At 37.2% G+C, this 24,725-nt stretch overlaps 1 protein-coding gene across 1 annotated transcript; it reads right to left on the bottom strand.

Moving 5' to 3' along the window:
• Positions 1–3,015: 3,015 nt before the first annotated feature.
• On the bottom strand, positions 3,016–22,062 carry LOC129731473 (dynein axonemal assembly factor 5). Its single transcript, XM_055691487.1, has 6 exons — positions 21,048–22,062; positions 19,953–20,988; positions 19,687–19,762; positions 19,511–19,620; positions 4,801–5,152; positions 3,016–4,412 (listed from the first exon to the last, which is right to left on the bottom strand). The coding sequence occupies exons 1-6, from the start codon at positions 21,860–21,862 to the stop codon at positions 4,297–4,299; spliced, it is 2,505 nt and encodes an 834-aa protein (XP_055547462.1). The 5' UTR covers positions 21,863–22,062; the 3' UTR covers positions 3,016–4,296.
• Between the last annotated feature and the right edge of the window lie 2,663 nt (positions 22,063–24,725).

Genomic DNA, 24,725 nt, shown 5'->3' with positions numbered 1-24,725 from the left:
TTCTACAAAATTGTTTGCTACAACGAAACAAACAATATCTCCAAAGAAAGATTATTTTTATCTCACATATATTTTTGATTGTTGACGATTTTTCTAGAGTAATGCGCTAATTTACACTCATTACTCTTAACTCAAAAAATAATGATTTTGGATACATAGGGTCTTTAGTAAAGTTGTTCTATTAATTACTCTTAATTTGTAGAAGTAAGAGTTTTGTGATTAATCTACCTAAAAGCGAGAAATGATTTTTTTCTCCCATTTTTGCATATAAAAATCCACTTTGCTGAGTAAAGTTTTAGCACATTTTATAAGAAACAACTGCGTCGAAGACACTATACTTGTATCTGCTAATTTAAATGAACTATTGTGAAGTTTTATCTGAAATTCCCTTCAAAATACTTTTTTAATATAACTTTTTATAGTGATTTTCTAAAATTTTTCGATGTTCTACAATGTTGTTAAATATTGTAAAACACACAAGTTCACCGAAGAAAGCTTATTTGTATCACTTAAGTTTCTTTAGTTATTAAAGATTTTTACTGAAATAATGCACCTATTTATTTACAAATATCTGCACAAGAGACAGCAAGAGACAAATGCCTATATCTGGACTAAATGATGTTTTATTCAAATTTAATTAGAAGATATCTGTTAGTAAATTAGTGCATTGTTTCAATAAAAATCGTCAATAACCAATGAAATATGAAAGATAAAAATAAACTTTCTTCGATGAAATTGTTTGTTTTGTGATAGCAAACAACAATGTAGAACCATAAAAAATTGTAGAAAATCACCACTAAATGTTATATTTAAAAAAATGATTTTTAGTGGTAATTTGTAGAAAACTTCACAAAAGTCCAATTAAAATGGCAGATAGAAGTATGATACCTTTGACAAAGTTGTTGCTTATAAAATGGGCAACAATTTTGCCGAACAAAGTGAATTTTTATATGCGAAAATGAAAAAAGTAATATTCGCTTCTCACTGTTGAGTGGATTAATCACGAAATTTCAACTTCTATAAAATGGAGAATAATTAATGAATCAACTTTCCTGAAGGCACTATGGCTCTAAGATCTATTTTTTTGGGTCAAAATAATTTCGATCACGTTCTTGCAGCTTTGGAAACAGTGTGCACGGGTCAGAATCCGTGGGTATACAAGTTAACTACTACTTTTTAGTAGATAGTGCAATTGCTATGAAGTACTAAGAAATAGTGAATTTCGTTTTTATTTTCATAAAAATAGTACATGTTTCGGTTATTACAAAAGTTCACATCATGTCCATTGATGTGAACTTTTGTAATAACCGAAACATGTACTATTTTTATGAAAATAACGTAATTCTAATTCCCTAACAAAAAAAACATTTTTCGGTGTAATTAATTGTAAAATTGAAAGTGGCTGACTCAGTGTAATACCTTTATTTGTTTTTTTTTTTTTTTCAATATCCGTGCTCATGTTCAAAACTGGCTACGATCCTGAGCAGTTGAAGCAACAGCAGAGGCAGCCTCCCAGCTAGCGTTCGTTCGTTCCTCGGGGTACGAAACTGGACGAAATTTGTACTCTCCGGTTCGAATACTGTTAACTAATTAAACTAAATCAATTAGATTCAACTTGTGACGTCCATCCCGGAGGTGACCGTGCACTTTAGCTGCAAGAACACGCTGCCTCTGCTGCATATAATTACCCTTTTGTATCGACTGTGTGGCTAACAACGGTCACACCATATTCGAGGGAAAGCGACTGCACTCGGACCGGACGGCTGCCCCCCCGATGTCCGATAATGACACCACGGACGACATTGACAAAGTTAACGATGATGGATGCGCGGCTGTGACGACCAGCTTTACTCAGACCAATAGGAGTATTATATGTACCCTCCTCCGAAACGCAAAAGTGGATCGATGCTCCGGCATCCAAAGTACACATCATTCAACCTCGGCCTTTTCCAGGCTGGACTGGAACGAGCTTCCCTCACTATTTTTCGACATTATGCACACAAAATACATCTCAAATTGCATCATATCATTAGCAACTTCATCATTGAGGTACACAAAAGCGTTCGGTCAGAGCGATAGATATGACCCAGTTCGGCAATAGGTATCAACTTTCTGCACTTGGCACAAGCATAGTGCGCTATTGAGTTCCGGTGATGAAACTTTGAATCGAATCAATTTAGAGCACCCGCTGCATCTCCACGCCCGAAAGCACCGGATCCGCAATATGCTTCCACACAAGGACGGCAAGCAGCGTTGCTGTTTCCCCTTGCTTCATATATAGCTATCGGATGCGGCTACCAAGCGCCCTGCGCTCGGATGCTAACCGGATAGGGAATATTGTTTTCATGGTTACTTTGGTCATTGTTAACTTTCTTTATCAGTTTCAATATTATCGTTTGTTATACAATTACCGCCCCCTTTTGCGGCCCCTGCACGATCCACTTATTCGGAGAATTGGTTTTTTAGTCGATTTGACTTATAAGCTGAAATACTCTTAATGATCAATATAATGGTTTTGCCTTTTCTTCCAAAACTGATGTTTTATTTTAAGGAAGGGTAATACCTTACAAAATGTGTCGAAAGGTTTTTTTTTCTTTTTTTTTTTGTAATCGATGTTGTGTGACATAGGACTTAAAGGGCTTCATAGTTACAAGATTAGAAAATCCACTTTGAAAGCGTGTAATCGTAGGTTCGAATCTTGACAGAATCTGTGTAGTAACTTAAGCTCAGGTTTCCCATAAATCCATCTATTTTCTACAACACCCGAATGAAGTTCATCTGCACTTTCCGATATTGTGCTTGACGAATTTCGCATGAGCACCAATAATTTCACCCAGAGCATCAAGAAGAGAATTATAATCAACTTCATTAGTTTTAAGATACATAATTTATTATAAAGAACGTAGGAAAGATTGAAAAGAATCAATGAAAAACTAATTGCAGAAAAGTCAACAAGTTCACAACAGGGTATTCTTCAACACTATAATGATAACGAACAGCTTCAATTCACTTCTCGTTCGATTTATTACGTTATACATTATCTATCACATATTTTACCCCACCAAAGCTAAAACAGAAAAAAAACAAAAAACCAAAAATAACTATCACTAAACCAGCGCAAGAAAAATTGAATCTGGATTGGTTCGGGATCCGGGTACAGCTCCTAAAGGCACACTGTTTCACTCCATAATGAAGGAGAACACAATTGATAGATAACTCAATTAGGCCGACACTCTCTCGGGGCGGACGGACAACATGTTGCAAAACGGCGGCGATATCAATGCAAAAATCACATCCGCCTGCACGCACCAAACACAATTCCATCACATCACAAAAGGAAGGAATGAGCAGCATAAAAAATCGCTAAAAGCTTTTTGGCTTTTTTCCTTCCTACATTGTGTGCAGAGATAATAGAGAGAGAGCGAAAAAAAAGCGCACACAAAGAGTATGAAATTATGCGACATCACTGAAAATGGAAAAAAAATCTATCGAAACGGACTTCCACAATCTATCCAGAAAAAAAAATTGATTGATCAAAGGAAAGCAAGCTTGATAGCGGGGAAAATCGCGAAAAGCTCACCCAGATGGATAAATTGAAGATGGGCCAATAATAAATTATATTTATTGATGCATTACATAGCTGAAATTAACACGGGAACAAAGCGCGATTCGAAGCCACCCAAAGGCGAAAATGGATAGGAAACCAGCGGGAGTGCATCGAATGGATAGCAGCCGCAGTTTCGATTCCGACCGGGCAGCCAGCGAACGGCGGAGATAAAAGAAAGAAAATTCATAATTGCAATTACGAGGCGAAAGGAATCGTCGAGGCATCAAATCGGTTCGTTTCTGATGGGTGCATAGAAAGTGCATCAAAAAAAGCGCCGGAAATCTCAACCAATCGCAGACCAATTTTCCAGCCAATGCTCTTGCAATCCAAATCTTTGATATCGTCCCGACCGCTTCATCGGTCTTCGTCTTTGACGGTGATCAACAGAAAAAAACGCTGCAAAAAACTAAAACTGCCTGAAATCAAACACACGCTCGCAAAAACACGAATCCCTTTACAGCGATCATCTACCAAAAACGGCGCAATACTACGTATTCACTCTACTCAAATAAGATTTGAATCAATTATCCTGATGGCTGTCGGTCGCCACTTTGTATTCGACCAGTGCACGATTCTCCACGCTACGTACCACGATTGCCGGTGATGATGATGATAATGATGATGTTGATGCTCTAGCTTTTCCAAAAGCAATAGACACCGCGCCGACTACCGCCGACCGGCCGAGGCGTTTATTGATGAGCGAGGATATTATCCAGATCCTTCTTGTATGGGCATCCGGGAGCAACTTCATTAGCCAGGCCTTTGATTAGTGCGCGATGATGAATGAGTAAACGTGCTAGCGAATCTGTTGAGTACATTGTGGGAGAACGAAACAAAAAAAAACGATTTAGAAATCTTCCTACAGGGATTCTCTGACGGAACTATTGCTTCAGAAGGATTGCACTACTAATTGTATGGAAACATTACTACATATGGGGATTCGGGTAATGCAGTTTTGGTACTGTGTAGAGAACTTTGCAAAATTAAACTTCGCTCAGCTACAAATGTGGAGGGATTTTTTTCACTATTGCACTGTTGTCGATTCACAAAGGAAAGATCAAAAACAACTGAGAGGAAATGCAAAAAACAGCTTTTGAGTATAATCGCAATCAAGTTTTTCAGCCATGCTGTCTGATGCACATCAATCATTAGGCGAAACTACACAATGGGATTGTTTTCACATGATTGCTTACCTAGAATGGCTTTCCTCAGTTTTAGTTCCGGATTTTCCAAATGCAAGAACATAGTCGATAGGATTGGCCTCAGGATGGTTCCCTCGAAGCGCTCCCGCTCCGAGCTGTCGTCCTCGTTGTCGGCTCCCACGGCCAGCTGCAAACAGCCCAAACATTTGGCAGCCAGTTCACGCACATCCCCGCTCGGATCGTCCAACCGGGCGACAATGGCAAAAGCGATTAATTTTAAATTATCCCCCTCTAGCGGCCCCATCGCGAGCAATGTTCTTAAGGAGTAGGCACGTGTCGAAATGCTGTTATCCTCGATTAGGCCAACCAGGATTGGCAGTTGACTCGGCAGTATGGTTGCAAACTGTAAATGAAAAGAAAAATACCATTTCAAATCACTCAAGGCACAAATTGTAGTAGCATAAAGACAATACATGAAATGATTCCAGGTTTATGATCTTGTAAATTTTATAACAACTTATCAATATATCAATTAAACAGATCTACATACATGGAACGTTGAAAAAAGCATTGTGAGAATAACGAATTCCCGCAACGTTTACACGAAAAGATTGATTATTTCTATATCATCCACTTGAAACTACCACAGACAACACCGCAAGCAGTTGCAATTTTAATCAACATCCTAACGATGTACAGAAAATTGTTTAACCAACAGAAACAATTCCCACCGTATCAGAAACGATTATAGCTTCTACGAAACAGAACAATATACGAAGCACGAAAAACGGATGTAAAGCACCATCATCATCATCATCATATCCGGAAACGAGTCTCCGTTATTCTAGTTTTTTTTTTTGTCTCCTTGTCTCCTTGGTAAAAGAAAAAAAATCTGCCCTATTGCCTAACAATTGTAAAATAAATCAAAATATCTATTATTACTCGACATAAATAATAAAAAAAATAATATTAACAAAAATTGTTAAAAAGTTGAAAATATCAGACATGTCGAACATATTAATAACGTCAAAAATATCAATAATGTCAAACTTGACGAAAATATCAAAAATATAGAAAAGCAAAATAACACCGAATGATCTGGAAATACGAAAAAATTTGAGAGACCATTTCTGATTTTAATAAAGCTTTGCACGAACTTTGCAACTTTGCTCAGTAAGCTGAGTTTTTTTTTTGTTGTACAAAAAAAATTTCTTAGAATAAGTGATAGAGAATTAAAAGTGCTTTCTAAAAAATTGTACACCGTAAAAAATATTTCATTTTGACAAAAAAAAGAAAATGAACACTTAATTTCAATTTACAAAAGAGGGGTTTTTCTTTCAATTTATTTGTTTAACTTAAAGTTATAACGAAGCTTTTGATAAAAAGTCCTGGATGAAGAAATAAAAAATTACATTTTTACGGAAAGTTGATATTTTTTAAATATATTAAATTTCGACATTTTTCAAAATCTATATAATCAATAAATTTAAACAGTTTAAAAGGTCAACTCAAATTGGGAAGCTTATAATATTTAACTAGCAACAAACATAGCAAACCTTTTAACATTCTCCAGCAACTAACATAGATTTATTGAAATATATGATTAATATAACACAATTCTTTCTTTGACATCAAAGACCTTCCCAGATTAGTTCTTAAGAAACAAACAAATATTCATAATACAACGATTTTCATAATTATTCTACCTTTTTTTTTCTCCTTAAAAGCAGCATTGAGTCTCAATAATCTCAACAGTCTATTGCATGATTTCTTATTAACAACAGCCCAAGACGTCACGTAACTTGAAACTTTGGACTATTGGATAAGCCATATTCCACATGGACTATTTTTTTAGAGATTTATGACTCCCTTCCATGGACAGTCGTTCATAAACAATTTGTATGAATCTTGGACTTCCGGACTTTCGGCCCCCAAATTGCTTCTCATATTCATAAACTCATTTAATTCGTTCTGGGCTGCTCAAATTTGTTCAAGCAGCAAACCCTAACTAACCCACAGAGATGCATTTTCTGTGATAGTCAGGCAGCACTTAAAGCCCTGAATTCTCCTTTCTGCCACTCTAAAAAAATATTAAAAACTAGGGTGATCAAAATTTTCGGTGCAATCAAGTATCTAACTTTTTTATCTTTGTAGATAGAAGAAAAACCTGTTATAGCTCCAATAATGTTAAGTAACTTTGCAAAAAAAAGTTTTTCTCTATCTTTGAAAACAATCTATTTATATTGAAAAAAAATCACAAGAAGGTTGTATGCAAAGCCACGACCGCAAGGTTGAAGTAGAATACTTTTACAAGAAAGATAACCTGGCTGCTTGCGTGTCAGTCATTTTTTCTAGTAAATAAATGTTAACCGTTCATTGGCAGTATTGTAATTTCTTTTTGTCTGATATTTTGAATGAAGTTCATTGGATATTTTTAAATTTTGTGCAAATGAGAAGTTGAAGTGCTGCCGAATTGTAATATGCACATTTAATACGACATCATTAAACGGGAACGGAACAAAGGCTACGGTTATGCAAAACGCGAATGCCGGCGCGATGCGATTCGCCTTACCGTGGTGAAATGTACAGCTCTTTTTAAGGCGAAGTAGAGCTATACATTTCAACAGATTTCGTCTTGCCGAATCGCATCGCGCCGTTATTTGCGTTCTGCATGACCGTAGCCAAACACTAAGCGACGCAAACACGTGATAATAGTCAGAGTATGCATGTAGATGAAGATAATTAACTTTGAATTATAGCGCAAAACGAGAAAATATTAACTCTTCAAATAATCATTTGTGTTCTTCCAATTTCAGTTGTTCAATTTAATATCCGATGAAATGTTTGTTTATTATCTGATGAAGCTCTTATATAGGCCAAATGATGCATTCCCAATTTACTAGGTCCATAACTCTGCTGACCGTGCTTGGGAAAGCGCGGTATAACGACCAATCAGAGGTCGAATTTTGTGTTTTGACAAGGCTTAAGAGTTTTCAATAGTACAATAGTTCGAATGATAAAATTGCAATTTCATGCATTTGGTAGGAATCTTAGAAGATTTTCTAATCGATTGCTGCAAAAACGAAGGAAATCCATCGAAAACTAACCGATTTATTAGCATTTGAAATTTTTCTCACTTTTTTCAGTTTTAGATTTTCATTTTACATCCCTATGTAGCCGAACTTCCTGAGAGAAGTATTCTAATTCAAAATTAAATCTTCATTAATTCATTTGTTGTCCTTATAAGGACAATTGTTCAATTTATCATAGGATGTAGTGTTTATCTTACATCTCTGTGTTACCTTGATAGTGAGGACTAAGGCGCACGGTCAACACAATGAGAAAGGTGTTTTCACATTGAAAACTATCCAGTGCGTCTTGAACTGTCCTACAGATCAGACGTTTTTTCGGTTGCTTGTGGACTGGTCTTTACTGCCTATAGCTTCAAAGTTTGTGTTTTGTCAGTGTGTCTTTTAAAGACTACCTGAAAGTTATTTCCCATCAGTCTTTCTCAAGACTACTTACTTTTGAATTTAACATTTGTTTTAACTTTTTTCGTATCACCTGAAATGGCTGGACGGAAAAAGAAACCTCGCATCGCTGCGGGGAGGAAAAGAGAGGCATCTCTTTCTGACACTTCGAGTGTCTGTAGTGACAATCCTTTTGATATTTTGCCTGAGCAAGAAGCTGGTGAAATGGAAGTTACCAATAATGAAACTATACAAAATATAAAATCTTTAAAAAAGGAGAAAGTTCCACCTATTGTGGTAACTATTTCTTCTGAATTTAATATATTCAAAAAGGAACTTTCAACGTTTGTTTCTGACGTTAAAGTTACCTATCAAATTGGCCGTAGAGGTGAATGCCGCTTATTAGCCGACTCAGTAAAGGGTCGTGATCGTCTTGTTCAGTATTTAACTGACAAGATGTACAAATTTTTTACATATGACACCAAGAACGCCAAGCCGTTCAAGGTTGTCTTGAAAGGTCTCACCAACGATCAAACCGTTGATGAGATCAAACTTACTTTAACAGAATTACTTGGCATAGCCCCTACCCAAGTAATTCTAATGAAACAAAAATCACGAGGCGAAAACAGTCAGAGAACTGGAATTTCCCTTGTTAATTATTTAATTCATTTTAACCGCAATGAGGTTAACAACTTAAAATTTTTTGAAAAAGCACATGCTTTGCATAATGTGCGTGTAAAATGGGAAATTTATAGGAAGTATGGCGGAGGTGAAAAGCATATCACCCAATGCCGTACTTGCCAACGTTATGGCCATGGTTCCAAATTCTGTAACATGGACCAAAAATGTCTTAATTGTGGAGACTCTTCTCACAAAAAGGACACATGTCCTGTGAGAGAGAGTAAAAATTTTCGCTGTGCGAATTGTAACGGCAACCATATGTCAAATTTTTATCAATGCCCAGTCCGTTTAGCAATTGTTAAGGCAAGGCAAGGTAAACAAAATTCAATTTCTCAATTAAAACCAACTTCAAAACAAAATTCTCCAAGCGTACCAGTGACGCATAGTTTACCTACTCCTTTGCATACCCGTTTAACTTATGCACAGGTTACAGGTAGTTCGAACATTATACCGCCTAGTGTTGGTAGTTCGAAAATGACCGTTAATATGGGTAAACAAAACACGCTAGAAAATAATTGTACACCTATTACTCCAGCTAATATTGCTGCCGAAAATATTTTTTCTAATGTCAACTGCCTGGGGCCTATTACGGCAGGTAAACTTTGTTTTTTGCAACAGGCAATGTTCGATCTTATGAACGCCATGTTGCAGGCAAAATCTATGTTTGAAACCATTCAAATAGGCACAAATTTTACTATTAAAATTGTTTCTAATTTAAAATTTAGCAATGATTTTAAATAAGACAATTAAAATATTAAATTGGAATGCTCGCTCATTGAAGGCCAATGAGAATGAGCTTTTTAATTTTTTAACAGTAAATAATGTGCATATTGCAATTATTACTGAAACATTTTTGAAACCTAACATAAAATTAAAATATGATCCCAATTACGTGGTTCATAGATATGATAGGATTCAGGGTTCCGGCGGTGGAGTTGCAATTGTTATTCATCGCCGAATCAAACATCGTGCTCTTCCCCATCTTGAAACAAAAGTTATTGAAACTTTGGGAATTGAAGTTCAAACTGAACTTGGGATTTTATTTATTGCCGCAGCATATTTACCATTTCAATGCACACGCGAGCTCAAAAATTATTTTAAAGGTGATCTACAAAAACTCACCAGAAATCGTTCGAAATTTTTCATAATCGGCGATTTTAACGCTAAACATCGTTCATGGAATAATTCTCAAAGTAATTCCAATGGCAAAATTTTATTCAATGATTGTTCTTCAGGATACTATTCTATTTTGTCTCCGAATAGTCCTACATGCTTTTCTTCTGTAAGAAACCCTTCAACAATTGATTTGGTGCTAACAGATCAAAGTCATGTATGTAGTGATTTGATCACACATGCTGACTTTGATTCTGACCATCTTCCAATAACTTTTTCTTTATCACATGAATCAGTTTTAAACCCTATGAGCTCTGTTTTTAATTATAACAAGGCTAATTGGGAAAGATACAAAACTCATATTGAGAGAAATTTCAATAATGAGCTTGATTTGCAAAACGAAGTGAATATTGATTCCGCTTTGGAAGCATTAAAATGTGCAATTGTTGATGCCAGGAATTATTCTGTTCCAAAGGCTCAAATGAAATTTGATTCACCAATAATTGACGAAAATCTTCAACTTCTAATTCGTTTGAAAAATGTCCGCAGACGTCAATATCAACGTTCTCGTGACCCTGTTTTTAAAACTATTTATAAAGATTTACAGAAAGAGATTAAACATAGATTTACTCTTCTGAGAAATCAAAATTTTGAGACTAAAGTTGAAAAATTGAAACCATATTCAAAACCATTTTGGAAGCTGTCGAAGATTCTTAAGAAACCTTCAAAGCCTATTCCAGTTTTAAAAGATGGTGAACGTTTTCTTGTATCCAATGAACAAAAGGCTCAAAGACTTGCTCAGCAGTTTGAGAGTGTTCATAACTCAAATTTGAATTTTGTGAGTCCAATTGAAAATGAAGTCACACGTCAATTTGATTTAATTTCTTCCCAGAATTTTTTACCTGCAGAAATAATTGAAACTAACTTGAATGAGATTAAATCAATTATTGAAAATTTCAAAAATATGAAAGCACCTGGTGACGATGGAATCTTTAATATACTAATCAAACATCTCCCTGAGAGCACAATGGAATTTTTAGTGAAAATTTTCAATTGCTGCTTCAAAATTGCATATTTTCCCAAATTATGGAAAAATGCAAAAATTACTCCCATTTTAAAACCGGATAAGAACCCAGCTGAAGTTTCAAGTTATCGACCAATCAGTTTGCTTTCTTCAATAAGTAAACTGTTTGAGAGAATTATTCTTAACAGAATGATGTCACACATCAACGAAAATTCAATTTTTGCAAATGAACAGTTTGGATTTCGCCATGGGCATTCCACAACTCATCAATTGCTCAGAGTTACTAATATGATACGAGCTAACAAATCTGAAGGTTATTCCACTGGAGCTGCTCTTTTAGACATAGAAAAAGCATTCGACAGTGTTTGGCATAAAGGTTTGATTGCGAAATTGCAAACTTTTAATTTTCCAATTTTCCTAATCAAAATTTTAAAAAATTATCTCACTGATCGAACTCTGCAGGTTGTCTATCAGAATTCAAAATCTGATAGATTTCCTGTCAGAGCAGGTGTACCTCAAGGTTCAGTCTTGGGTCCAGTCCTGTACAACATATTCACTTCAGATCTTCCTGATTTGCCTCCAGGATGCACAAAGTCATTGTTCTGCGATGACACAAGCATTTCCGTAAAAGGAAAAAGTCTTCGTGTCATATGCAGTCGATTGCAGAAAAGTTTAGATATTTTTTCTTCCTACTTGCAAAAGTGGAAAATCTCTCCCAATGCTTCTAAAACTCAAATGATAATTTTTCCGCATAAGCCTAGGGCTTCTTTCCTCAAGCCAAACAATAATCACGTTGTCAAGATGCATGGGGTTATTTTAAGTTGGTCCGACAAGGTTAAGTACTTGGGACTAATTTATGATAAAAAACTTATTTTCAAAGAGCACATTGAGAGTATACAAGCCAAGTGCATCAAATATACGAGATGTTTATATCCTCTCATTAACAGGAATTCTAAACTTTGTTTAAAGAACAAACTTTCGATTTACAAACAAATTTTTAGACCAGCAATGCTTTATGCTGTACCGATCTGGTCAAGTTGCTGTTCAACAAGGAAGAAAACGCTCCAAAGGATTCAGAATAAAATTCTGAAAATGATTTTGAAGCGTCCTCCTTGGTTTGGTACACTCGAATTACATAGACTTACTGGTGTTGAACCATTAGAAGCTATGTCAAATAAAATTATTAACAATTTTCGACAAAAATCGTTGCAATCCTCAATTGCTACGATAAGCTCTCTTTATAGCCAATAAGTTAGCAATTAAGTTAGTTGTAAGTTTACTTCCCATTTTCTGACAAGTAGGTTTAAATCCCTACGAATGATAAGTCCTAATTGCGAAAGCAAACAAATCCTAACAATTAAAATTACAAATTTCTAACAGTGTTGAGAAGTCACCATTTGTGATTGGACACACATACTCATTATTTACTAATATTTATCATAAATACTTAAGCTACTAACAAATCCCCCCTTTTCATTCACATTGAAAACTAGACACGGCTTTACTGGAGGAAGTGTTGGCAAATGCATCTACCGCTAATACCACCGCTATCATACGAAAGCGCGTCGTTTCATGTGGGGAATATCAACAACGAAAAAAGACGCGCGTCTAAGCATAACCCGAACTGTTTCGCCGTGCTGCTCCCATTTAGCTTTACATCGGCCTCAGGGAAGTACCGGCTGCATCTGCATCTACCGCTGAGGCTGTCACTATACTGCTGTTGGTACCAAAAGCTATTAACTCTTCAAATAAGTGTGTTATTTGTTCTCAAAAGAACAATTGTTCAATTCAAAATCGGATTTACGCAATCGCATCTCTGTAATATTACCGACAATAATATTCTTCTGAACAAACTGATACAACTTTCCCATTAGGCCTCTGCCATAATAGACGCGAAAAGCGACGCGAACCGATTCGCTCAGCTGTAGGTTAATGTACAGCCATCAGTAGAGCTGTACATCAACCTACGGCCGAGCGAATCGGTTCGCGCCGCTTTTCGCGTCTACTATGGCAGAGACCTTAGAGAAAGTTGCTGGCTGATGTATTCACTTCATGCAAGCCTGCTGCTGATGCTTCCCGCTACCACACTGAAACAGCATTTTAGTGAAGGGAGTGTCGTTGCATTAGCTGACCCTGCTACTATCGATGCTGATATACCCGCTGCAACAGCGACGCCATGCATAGCCATGCCACAGTTGAGGCCGCTATACGCTGGCCCACTGCTGAGCACCTGCAACGCTCTCCGTAGCCATGCCACAGTTGTGGCCGCCATTGGTATCCGCTGTACCTGCATCTGCTGGCCGTGCTGCTATCGATGGTGAGATCCGCTGAAACTGCTACACTTATTCGCAGCCACGCCACAGTTGTGGCCGCTATCCGCTATCGATGGTACCCACCGCTCGCTCGCGCTGCTGCTAAGGGAGGACTGCTGTCGTCGCTGTTCAGAACTACTATGAGCGGCTTCGACTAAAACAAGCTCTTATATAGGGATGAAAATAGGAATGAATTATTTTACGTACGTGGTGGAATGATATAACTTGAAAAATATGTGTGACTTCATTCTGGTTCAGAGCGATCATTTGATAAGCTCCACCTCTTTTTTCAGTTTCTAAAGTTTTTCCTCAGTTTCGTAGCACGGATGCACAAAAATGATTTCTTGTGAACATTCTGTCGAGCCGGACCGATAGCACTCTCATTGAAGCAACAAATTAACATGTTTTGTGTCGTGTTGCGCAGCTTGGTTGAAGAAAATGTTCCCGTCCCCATGTCGCATGTAAGCAGATTACTGCGTTCAGTAGACAGTAGATAGTGTATCCAGCGAATAAACACCGATGGTGCTCTCACACACGCAACGGTTTTAACCCGTATCTTATTGCGGTTTGTAACATCAAGCGATTTCGTTTGCTCGCTGTTGCGTGTTGCATCATGTTGCAACTTGGCAGCTGGGAAACGACGAAATTCTGTTTATGCTGATTGATTGAATCGACTTCATATTAGCTCTGCATAGTCGAACTAACTGCTTTTGTGAATGCGTACTAACAAGGCAGTTTATTATTCAATGTCGGTTATGCTGATCGCAGCCTTTGCGCTGCCCCTACAGTGGGGGGTTTACTAAATAAAGTGAAAATTAGACAACTACAACAGAATTTGATTGCATCCCGCACAGAATGTCTGCTTGTGTTGATGCCAGAAAATTATTAACCTTCAATTATTTTTTTATTTGCCTTCAAAAAAGCATGTTGCGGTTCAAAATCGGTTGCTAATTACAACCTTTGAGCTGCCCTAACATTGGGGGAATTAAGATACACGGACAACATGCACTGTGGAAGCTATTTCACATTCAGTAAATTAGACGGGTGCGACAAATTTAAATTGCTAGGATGCAACACAGAATACTTGCTTGCGTTGACAAAAATTATTAACTTCCAATGACTTGTTTATTTGCCTTCAAAAAGGCATTTTGATTCCCAAAATTGGATTTCCTGATGGCAATCTTCATGCTGCCCCAACACGGGGGGAATAATGGCTGTCTGGCGACACACGCTGAGAAAAACCGCGCTGCTCCTGAGACGTGGTGACCAACCACAGGGCTAGTGCTGCTGCAAAGGAAGGACGACTGCTGTTGTCGCTGTCTAGAACTATTATGAGCGGCTCCGGCTGAAACAGGCTCTTATATAGGCCAAATAGCATGTTTTCAATTGCAAGGTATATGATCCTGTCGACCGTGCTTGGGAAGCAAGCATATAACGACCAATCAGAGGTCGAATTTTTCGTTTTGACAAGGCTTGAATATTTTAAGTATGAATAATAAAATTACAATTATCTTATTTTGGGAAGAATCTTAGAAGATTTCCCAATCTATTGCTGCAAGAACGAAGGAAATCCATCGAATACTAACCGATTTATTAGCATTTGAAATTGGACATATTTTCACTTTTTTCGGTTTTAGATTTTCATTTCACATCCCTATGTAGCCGAACTTCCTGAGAGAAGTATTCTACTTCAAAACACATTTTGCACTCTAACTTCTTTATTTCAAGTTTCACCTTAAAACTGTCTTTGAACCACTTTGAGAGCTTTTTAAGAGAAACAATTTGCAATTCTGATATCGTGAATATCTCAATTCCATTCAAAGTTATTAATGTTTTCCATAAAAAAACATGCGTTTTTCATTTGTTTGTCATTCTTTTTGGGGCAAACATAAAAAATATCTCTTGGTCTTACCTCTAGGGCATACTTGACTCTATAAATCTCTAGGGCGTACTTGACTCTATAAATGAAGAAATTTTTGAAAATATATTTAAATTTTAAATTTGAGTAAATTCAATTTAAAAACATGACACAAATTTCAATAATTTTATATATTACGTATAGAAAAGCACGCACGGTATTTTTTCTTACTTTTCTTAGAAGTAATCATCTTTAATTTGATTCGAAAAGATCAAAAATTGATCAACTGGTTCAAAAGTTATGAATTTTTTGAAATAAAATACATCGAATATAGCCGTTTTTTATGGTCACCCTATTCCGGAGCTAGTCCCCTTAACAACCCAACGAAACAATACGGTTTTGATTATTTTCAACACAGATGCATCCCTGCGATTCTGAGCACAATTGAAGCACTTTGCGTGACCAACTTCGAAATAGGGTAACCATAAAAAAACGACTGTGTTCGATGTAATTTACTTTTAATAAATTCATAACTTTTGAACCAGTTGATCGGTTTTCAATCTTTTTGGATCAAATTCAAGGCAATTATTCCTAGTTATGAGAAAAAATACCAAAAAATAAATCTGGGTGTTTTATATGCATAATGTATAAAATTATTGAAATTTTTGTCTTTTTTTTTAATTGAATTTATTCAAATTTAAAAAATAACATATTTTTAAAAATTCCTCCATTTATAGAGTCAAATATGCCCTTCAAAATGAGACCAAGAGATTTTTTTTTATGTTTGCCCCAAAAAAAATGACATACAAATGAAAAACGCATGTTTTTTGATGAAAAATATCAATAACTTTGAGTAAAATTGAGATGTTTACAATGTCAGCATTGCAAATTGTTTCTCTTGAAAAGCTCTAAAAGTCGTTCAAAGACAGTTTTGAGATCAAACTTGAACTAAAAAAGTTAGAGTGCACAATGTGTTTTTTTTTTCAATATAAATCGGTTGTTTTCAAAGATAGAGAAAAACTTTGTTTTACAAAGTTACTTAAAATTAATGGAGCTATAATATTGTAGAACAAATTTTTCTTCTATCTACGAAGATAAAAAAGTTAGATACTTGATTGCATCGAAAATGTTGGTTACCCTAATTTTTGATAATTTTTCAATAAGCGCTTTATCATATGTAACAACTTTGTAGAAGAAAGTTTTTCTCTAAAATGTTACTATAGAGCTCTAGACCTAAATTTCCCCCTAAATTTGGTTTCTGGACCATTGTAAATACCTTTCATTCTAATACAGCGAATTTTCTTTAATACGCGAAAAGGCAACCTTCTAAAAAATATTTAATTGAGTACAATTTAGTAGAAATTAAACTTCTTTCTATATCTATTTGTCTTGTTGAAGTTGGCTCACTCACCGATAAAAAAACCGCCAGAAGGGTGCACGCGGTAAAAGAAGATGGCTAGAAACTAAAAAAGCCGTATCGTTAGTATTGGGTTGGGGATAAAGAAATGTCGTATTTTGTCAATAGATGGCAACACTTAAACATATCTTGTGTTATACTTATCGCGTCGGGTCATACTATACGGTTATTTAGGGACGACAATCTGTGCTACAAGTGACGTTTCAACAGTGTTGTAATCGTACGTCGCAGTCTCAAGTTATAGCGCGCCAAAGATGGAGTCCACCAAGTAAAAAATTCGTCATGTTTTACGTTGTTACTAACTGAGAGGTAAAAATGCAAAGAAGGCGGCCAAAAAAATTTGTGAAGTTTATGGGCCCTATATTGTAACCATTCGCACAGCACAGCGTTGGTTTGATTGATTTCGTTCTGGTGTAGTGGCTGTCGAAGATAACGTACTGGTAGGCCAATCGTCATAGAAATCCATACAATCGTGGAAATCATCCAAGTAGACCGGCATGTGAGCATTCGCTCGATTGGCCAGGAACTGGGTATAGACCAATAAACCGGATTGACAAATCCGGAATGACGGCCAGGAAGATTTTGCTATTGTTTTGTGGGGTTGGAAGGGAATCATTCGCTATGAGCTGCTCAACTATGGCCAGACCCTTAATTAAGTCCTCTATTGTGAGCAGCTCGACCGTTTGAAGCAGGCGATTGACCATAAGCGGCCAGAATTGGTCAAAAGGAATGGTGTTGTTTCCCACCAGGACAACGCTCGGCCTCACACATCTTCGATGACCCGCCAGAAGCTACGGGAGCTCGGTGGGATGTCATACCGTACCCACCGTATAGTCCGGACCTGGCATCGAGTCATTACCATCTCTTCCGGTCCATGCAAAACGCTCTTGGTGATACTAAGTTGGCCTCAAAAGAGGCTTGCGAAAACTGGCTGTCTGAGGTTTTTACAAATAAGGAGAGGAGGTTTTATAAAGGGGAACGCAAACGCAACCAAACAAAATCTCCATAAATATAGCAAAGAAACGGCTTAAAAAGTTTGTGCCGAACAAAAATCGATTTTTTGTTAAATCGATTTTTCAAGCTCGATTTTTTTGCGAACTATTTTTTTTTTTGGATCTCGATTAATCGATTGAGGCGAATCGATTTTTTCCCAGAAGGTCGCTCATTACCATTCGGAAGTAGTTTCCAATGGTGTTCGGCGTAACATCTTCGGACCATGCTTTTGAAATAAGACTTAAAGCATTTTCCGAGTACAAAACAGAAACGTAACAGAAGCTTTTTTTTTAGGTCACTTATAGAAAAACCTTTCAGGTTATGTTTTCAATTTGGTCAATTTGGTCGGTTAGATGATGAAACAGAGCAGTTCCACAAAAAATGTCCCAGTTTCAATATATTTTTTAAATTGACACTTTGATTTGGCTGAAACTTTGCATAGACGTTTCTATAGGCAAAAGATGCCATTTTGTGCTATTGGTTTAATTTTTTTGAACACGACACATTTTTTTAAAGCTATTGAAAAATGCTATTTTGGGAAGGTATTGATGATTACAAATATGTTTAGGGCCAAAACGAGTTGTTTGATCGGTGTGACGTCTTGGGCAAAGTTGTAGAAAATAATTTTGTCTTTCCAAAAAAATATACACTCAAAAAAATAACTGTTTATTTTTTGGAAAAAAATTAAAAATTAATTATTTTTAAGCATTGCCCGCGTACCCAGAATAAGATCACTTCACTATTTCTAGCCACCTGCTGCAGTTAAATGCAATACCAAAGCAAAATCGGAGAACAGGAAACGGATTTCAGTGCTTTTAGTGCAGCTTGACTATCCGAAAAAATGCTTATATTTGCATGTCCATAGTTGCGTCGCGAACAAATTGTAGCGCGTTCTATAATTGCTTGTATCTTCGCTTATAATACCGTTGGTCACACTCCCATCGGTATTGATAGATTGACTCCAGGGTCTGTCACCAGTGGTGACTCACCACCCTGTTGTTTACCTGGAGCCATCCGTGTAGAAAACTATTGAGCCTGGTTGGATGCTAGGCCCTTTCTGATTTCCATTCAGTGCGACTTGGCTCAGCCACTTGGAATAGTCGTTTGAAGTTGTACTACCTGTCCATCCAGTCTTCTTGAGTTAACAGCTTATTGATTTTGAAGTTGTTAAGTATAGTTTTAAAATTGTTAAACGGTGTCCTCTAAGGTCTCCTTCAAAAAATTGTTTTGTTCTTTGTAGCCTTAGTGCGTTTTTCCGCTTCCAATTGTAAAAAAATGCAATGGAAGTAAGCTTCACATAGCAACTAATGACTTTGAAGGGGTGGGTACTTCGAATTGCTCCCGCAATGAAAATTGTTGCAAGTCTTTGCAACTTTTCCAGCTCCTTCTGAACATACGAGACATTATATAGACCCAATAGATCATTTTGGCTTCAATCCCACCGTTACCATAGTTTTTTTACTGATCCACTTGTAGCCTAACTTATAACTTTTGCCATATGTGAACTCCAATTTAATTTGCTGTCTAAAGTTATTAGTCGACTTCTTGAGAAAGTTCTAATTTTGTTCCACTGAGACATAGGTCAGGAATTTTAATTTTTTTCCTGCGTGTAAACATAGTAAAGTTGGTTCTAGGAAAACGGTTGAAAGATTTAAAACGCGAAGAATGTTGAAAACGTTAAAAATTGTTGAAAATGACACAAATATTAACATTTCTAACAATTTCAGAGATGTTAAAACACAAAATTAAACAAAAACAATTGTTCGCTCTCAAACAGCAACGTGGACCAGACAAAGTTATGAAATTTCTTTTACAATTTCTACATGTGATCTTACCTAACTAACTCGATTCCTACAGCAGCAAATAAATAATTCATTAGAAAAGTGTACTCACAATCGAACTATCGGCGCCCTGTGATATAGAACATAGGCAAGCTGTTGCCATCGAACGAATAGACTCTGCACTTCTTCCGGCGGCCCACACCAAATGCGGTGCAATAATATCTGACAAGAAAAAAGAATACCACAAAATGTAGGAACATTTTGATTCCATATTTCCGTGAAACCGACCTTCAGTAAAACCTTGCAACAGCAGCTTCTGCTCCTCAACGGAAGCCATCATTGTTTTATTCCACCGAAGCATCGCCTGCCAATCCCAGTCCCAGTGGTTACCAGTCAACATGCAAAGGGAAGAAGAACGAAAAAAGAGCACAATTTATCTTTTTGTTTTATCTTACAAGAGAACATGCCCGCGCGATTGATATCGCATCACTCGTGACTCAACGAACGTGTTTTGCGGGAAACAGTGAATAAAAGACAGGAAGCATTTCACTCACGATAGATATCGAACTGAAAAGTTTGATTTTCCCTTGCGGAATCGCGTGCTTGAGTGCAGTTGCGAGGGCCGTCTTGAGAGCGCCGTGATATGCCAGTCGGAAGCCACACACAGACAGCAGTCCAGCCAGCAGCATAATACTTTCGGCAGCATCAGAATTTGATGATTCCAAATTCTCCAAGGAGTCGCAAACATCCGTCAAATGACGATCGTGCAGCTGTTCGATTTCGCCGGAATGCAATTTGGACAGGATTTCTAAGGCACGTTCTCGAGCCAGCTCTGCGTCTTCGAAGGAAAATGCAGCCACTTTTATCACAATTGTATATAACAGTTTTTCCGCCTGTTTTCGGTCTGCCTCATTCGCTAGGCCGTCAATCTCGTTGGCAGTGTACACACGATGGTAATCCTCAGATAGTGTATTACAGAAGTTGAGAAGTTCCAATTGATAAACAAGTTTTGTTTGATGGCAAATTTCCGGATCAGTTAGAATAAGTACATTTTTTTGCAGATCTTTGAGTCTTTCTACTCCAGATGACTGATACATTGCACTCAGACATTTCAGATGACCCAAAGTAGGAAACTTTTGAAATTCAGAGAGGGCATGCTTACTCCATGTATCGTAGTCTAGAAGAATTCCGCACAACCTGGCGACCTCCAGAGCTTCTTCTGCCACCTGCTTATCCATATCCATGCAAGCTTTACAAAGTACGGGATTCACTTCCATAAACATAGTCGAGAACGCTTTTTCAGCATGAAGGATTATTAACTTTAGTAGTTTGGTTGCGTGCAACCTTATGTCCTCTTTCCATTCTTCCATTTCATAGAGAACAAGATTGACTATTCTAAGACTTCTTTGTACAATTGCTCTACAAGGAAGCGAAGGTCTCTCATATTTCCCCTCTGGATAATTGGAAGGCATCTTATCAATTAACTTCATTTTCGAAAGTTCACTTTCGTTTTCTTTATAGTATAATTCTCCTGCTTCTTTCCATCGGGCTAAAACATCCTCGCGAACTTCTGCAGTGTCATCCGTCAAACTAAAATAAAATTGAAAATTGAATCCAAACCTAGCAGATATGAATAATTTGACTCTTACCAATTTAAAACTAAAGGTAAGATCCTATGAAACAACGAATATCGATCTCGCAGCTTTAGCAGCATCATGCAGCCCACTCGACCACATGCCATCCGTACTATCGGAACGCTATCCATCAGCAACGGTGAAATGTCAACTATTATCTTCGTTACGCAATCCCCGTTGGAATGAATGTTCAGTGCCAAAATGCCTAATGCTTCAATCGAGGCAACACGATTTGCGAAATGTCGATGTTTGAGAATGCTGCTAGCCGGACCAACCAGGGCTTCCGCTCGGTAATGCAAACTCGGTGTCGAATCGGCCAGCAGTTTTATTACCTCGCAACTCTGCTTCTGGGCAGCAGGATATGGATCCCTCAGAGTTTTGATAAGAATGTCAACTATATTATCATATGATTTCAGCAGCGGATCTCCACTGCTACCATCCGGATCTGCATACTTCCTGACGAGAGCTTGCAATTGTTCCAACAGCAGCAATCGAACTTCCTCACTCTCTTCGATGATTTCCGACTGACCAAGGCGACGGGCAATTGCTGGTACGATATAACTTAAATAAAAGTCATTGGTCGGTAGTTTGTCCATCAGCTCCCCGATCAAGGTTATCGCGAGGTTTCGAATCATTTCGAAACGATCTGCATAGCATCGTAAAACGTGGAGATATACACCTTCGAATACTGCTGGAGCTTGCGAGGGTAACAGCTCCCGATGGATTAACTCGAGTAGCTCCTTCAGGGAACGTTGACGGACCATCCGTTCGGGATTTTGCACGTTATTACAGAAAGTCACAACCAACATTTTCCACTCATTTTCATCCATTTTCACTCACTATTTCAATCGAAGTAGAAAGTTTTTTTTTCCTAATCAACACCGATCGACTGATTATTATGGTTACTATGGCAACTGCTGCTCGCCAACCTTGCCAGCCAGCAGCTAGCCACTTTCACGTGCTTGTGTTTTTAACGGCAATTACCAAACCATGTAAACATATAGCGGTGCTTTGTGTACAACGCAAAGAAGTGCATAGTTCATCAGTCTTGTCATCATTGACAACCGAACAGGGAGTGAAGCATCAAAGTAGATGTGTCGGAGTTGATACCGATATTGGGTCCATGTGTAAGAGTGAAGGTGTGCCCGGCAACTGGAAGCAATGGACCATTTTACGAAACGTTACAAAACTCAATTCATGAATGAAATTTCTACAGGAAGCATCAATTCTAAGAGAGATTGGCTAAGTGGCTTCTTTCTGTTCTTCTTTGCTATAAAACAAACCCCCGGTTGAACATTATTTTTGTCTGCCCTACGCAAAATCCACTCAACCAGAAAAATTTATTTATTTGATATTTTTAATAAAAAAAAACTACATTGAAAATCAGATTACAAACAACATATAAAACAATACAACCACATACTTAGACATACGTAACACTGGCGATTTTTTTGGTACTCTTTGCCCCACATCACCCGGTACCAACACCAGTATGAACTGCTCGACGAAAATGAACGGAATGAATTTTCTTCATAGCGGCTCTACTCGAGCCCTCAACAAAATCCCTTACGAAACTGTCAAAAAGTTGTTTACAAAATCAATGCTGCATTTTTCGAGTGGGAACGAGACAGAGGTTGGTACTTTCGAGTAGTTCATTTTGTACCAACTTTTATGGAAGATTTCTTCCTGAGTGTTACGTATGTCTTATGTATGTGATACAACCCAATTTCGTCTATATTTATATCATCATACTTCTACTGTCAAACTTTTTTTTCTTGTTTTTCTCACTTTTCCGGACTTTAATCGAAACAAAATAAAAGAACACAATGGAAAATACTCGGCAAAAAAACTCAATTCCTGATGCAAAAGCAAGGGTAAGTTGTTTGTTTGTGAAGAAAACCTTGATTTCACGTTACAACGAACAACTGAATAAACAACATAATAATGGAAAGAAATACCTACACTGAATATTCGACTATTCCGTGAGATTGTCAAATTTGGAATATATTTTTCAGATTCCACGCATATTCTTAGCCACTGTCGATAACAGTGTGAAATCGATAAATTTCAATGCCCAGGCCGGAACCACAGTAGTTTTTACAACCAAACACTTGGCACTTCATTCAAATTCTTTTGACGTAGAACTACGTTTTTCTTTAGCCTACCACATAGGGATGTAAATAGGAAAACTATTAATGAAAAGGGGACGAAATATGTCCATTTTTAAATGCTTATAAATCGGTTTTTTTCAACCGATTTCCTTCATTTTTGCAGCAATTGTTTGGAAAATTATACACGCATCCACCCAAATGTAGAAAATTGTTGATTAATTATGCAAACTATTGTACTATTGATAATTGTCAAGCCTTGTTTAAACGAAAATTACGTCCTCTGATTGGTCACTCGCCACCTTTCCTTAAAAAGGTCAACAGAATAGTATAACTAGTTAGCTGCAGTGATTTTCAAAAATTTTCTATCGTTCTTCAATTTTTAAATCACGAATTAAAACTGCTCGAAATGTGCTCGAAATCGCTACAATGACAGTTGGTATATGGGTAAACCACATACATAAGACATACGTAACACTGGCGTTTTTTTTCTGGTACACGTTGCCCCATAGTACTCCGTACCTCGCCCTGTCAAACTGCTCGATATATAATGAACCAAATGAATTTATCTTTTTCTCGGCCTTATCGAGCCCCAAAGAAAATCCCATAAGGAACTGTCAAAAAGTTATTTACAAAATCAATGCAGCATTTTTCGAGTAGGAACGAGACAAATGCAGGGCTGCGCAGGTACACTGCCTTCAAAAACAACTCAAACAGAGGTTTTTTTTACAGGGGTTGGTACTTTCGAGTAGTTCATTTTGTACCAACTTTTTTGTAAGATTTCTTCCTGAGTGTTACGTATGTCTTATGTATGTGGGTAAACTGTCATTTAGCGATTTAGAGTGTTTTTTTAATCATTTAAAAATCGAAGGACAATGATAATTTTTTTTTAAATCACGTTTTGCTCAGAAAATTACACTTTTTAGTTGATATATAAAAATTAGACATCCGTGAATAGCTGAACAACCCAATTGTCGACATTTCACTGCGCTTAGAACTGTGAACAAATTCAATCCAGCGAAATTGAAGGATGTGGATCACATCTTTTTCACTTGGGCTGATTTTTTCACGCATCCACACACTCGGTGAAAAAGAAGCAGCTAGCGAAAACTTGACATTGCAGCGCGTTCTTATTCTGTCAGCACCGGCCAATTTTCACTTCGCTCGAAGTGTAAACTTGTGAATTTCGCTTTGCATGAACTTTGCATCAACTGCAGGCTGGTGAAATACCTCTGTGTTCCACAACAATGTTTTCACGACAGATTTTGCTAGCGAAAATTAACGCTATTTTACTTGTTAAACTTTTCACTTCGCTTGAAACTGTGAACTATGCTTAACATAGGTATTTACTGACGCGAGGAAAAGTTTCGTCTTCTCAAAAAAAGTCGCAATGTGAAATTTCAGCTCAATCGTACTTCGAGAACACGTGTCTCAAACAGACCCATGCCATGGCAACTATTTTCTGAAGCCGCCACCGATGATGATGGCGCTAGTGTTAAAAATATGGTCTCAAGCTCCGTTCATTGTGCCGCATGTGTTACTGCACGAATGTTTTGTGTGCTTTTAACTATATCGAATGTAGGGT

The sequence above is a fragment of the Wyeomyia smithii genome, chromosome 3 (genome assembly GCF_029784165.1).
Source record: "Wyeomyia smithii strain HCP4-BCI-WySm-NY-G18 chromosome 3, ASM2978416v1, whole genome shotgun sequence".
In the NCBI taxonomy this organism is placed as follows: domain Eukaryota; kingdom Metazoa; phylum Arthropoda; class Insecta; order Diptera; family Culicidae; genus Wyeomyia; species Wyeomyia smithii.
The sequence above is the reverse complement of the archived record's forward strand: the minus strand, read 5'-3'. Positions and strand labels throughout refer to the sequence as shown.

Bases quoted from the DNA above. Each gene is read 5' to 3' on its own strand.
- LOC129731473 (XM_055691487.1), bottom strand. From the start codon at position 21,862: ATGGATGAAAATGAGTGGAAAATGTTGGTTGTGACTTTCTGTAATAAC. The intron at 20,989-21,047 runs GTAAGAGTCAAA...ATTTTATTTTAG, and splicing joins TTACCTTTAGTTTTAAATTG to TTTGACGGATGACACTGCAG. The intron at 19,621-19,686 runs GTCGGTTTCACG...TTTTCTTGTCAG, and splicing joins GTTGCAAGGTTTTACTGAAG to ATATTATTGCACCGCATTTG.